The sequence below is a fragment of the Austrofundulus limnaeus genome, unplaced genomic scaffold (genome assembly GCF_001266775.1).
Source record: "Austrofundulus limnaeus strain Quisiro unplaced genomic scaffold, Austrofundulus_limnaeus-1.0 Scaffold777, whole genome shotgun sequence".
Lineage (NCBI taxonomy): Eukaryota > Metazoa > Chordata > Actinopteri > Cyprinodontiformes > Rivulidae > Austrofundulus > Austrofundulus limnaeus.
Window position 1 is genome coordinate 102,514 of NW_013953179.1, and position 1,314 is coordinate 103,827.

Below are 1,314 nucleotides of genomic sequence, written 5' to 3' on the forward strand. Positions count from 1 at the left end.
TTTAACTTTTACCAAAGTCATTTTTATGATAAGATACTTTAAGACTTTTACTCAAGTAATATTCCTAAAGGACACTTTAACTTTTACCAAAGTCATTTTTATGATAAGATACTTGTACTTTTACTCAAGTATCACTTTGTGGTACTTTATACAACACTGATCTTTCCTGTTAAAAACTCAGTTGACAGATAAAAGTCCTCCAGCTTTTCTACTGGGACAGGCCCAGACTGCAGGTGGGCCGGTCCAGAACTGGTCCCTTTTTGACAGAGTAATGCTTCATCCAGGTGGTTCTGTCAGCTGCTGATGAATGATGGGTTCAGACATGTCCTTTACTCTCTGAACCTCATCCAAACTCTTTAAATGATTTCTCATCATCGTGTTGGTCGTGTTAGAAAAACAATACGTAAACCACTGGATGGATTTTATTAAAACTCACAGGAATAATAGAACAAATGTCTGGAGTCAACTCTTCAAACATAAATGTGGTCTAACTCAGTCTTACAGGTATTTAGAGCTCAGGTTTGATGTGTTAATTCTAGAGGCATTCCTTCAGGAAATTCTAGGTTTTTATTGTATAAAATGTCTTTTTTCCTGCTGTACGTCTTTATTTACTGTGATTTGTTTGGTTTTAAAGCCATCATGAAGCACTTTGAGTGAGAATCATTGAATAAAAGGTGTCCTACACATTTAGTTTGTGCTTTAATCTTTATTAATCTGTCTCTTCTACTGTCTCAGTCTGCTCAGGATGACAAGGCCACCATTCACTGTGAGACGTCCCCCCCCACCACGCCTCGCTCCATGCGTCTGAACAGGGAGGCAGGGCACGCTGCCAGTCAGGAGGACATCCGAGACATTCGAGGGTTAGCCCTTCTTTTCCCTCCTCTGTCTGAAGGTTTCTTCAGCTGCTCTGCTGGATAACGTGCTACAAACCCTGTGTGTGATTGTGTAGTCTGCAGGACGGGCAGGGCAGTAACCCCAGCAGCAGTAACAGCAGCCAGGACTCTCTCAACAAAGCAGCCAAGAAGAAGAGCATCAAGTCCTCCATTGGACGCCTGTTCGGGAAGAAAGACAAGGGTCGACCCAGCCTTCCTGGCAAGGACTCCCCGAGCCAAGGTCAGTCCCTCTGCACCCAGATCTTCTCATCATGTTAAAGGCTTATGGTGCGTTCACACCGAACGCGATTTCAGCGTCAAAATCGCAGCCATCGCTGAAGTTTGAAGCTTGTGCGCTTTGAGGTCAGACGCAGGACACCTGCGCTGCACGGCGACAGCCGCCCCGCCCCTCCCTCCTCTGTCGGGCTGTTTAATGTCGGAC

The 1,314-nt window shown here is 45.1% G+C and overlaps 1 protein-coding gene across 1 annotated transcript in view; it reads left to right on the forward strand.

Annotated features, from left to right (window-relative positions):
• ppfia1 (PTPRF interacting protein alpha 1) overlaps window positions 1–1,314 on the forward strand; it is a gene marked incomplete at both ends in the record, with an annotated part of 38,761 nt that overhangs the window by 21,802 nt on the left and 15,645 nt on the right. The window contains 2 exon segments of the mRNA XM_014028536.1: window positions 736–860; window positions 950–1,113. Of these exon segments, the coding sequence (XP_013883990.1) occupies window positions 736–860; window positions 950–1,113 (289 nt within the window).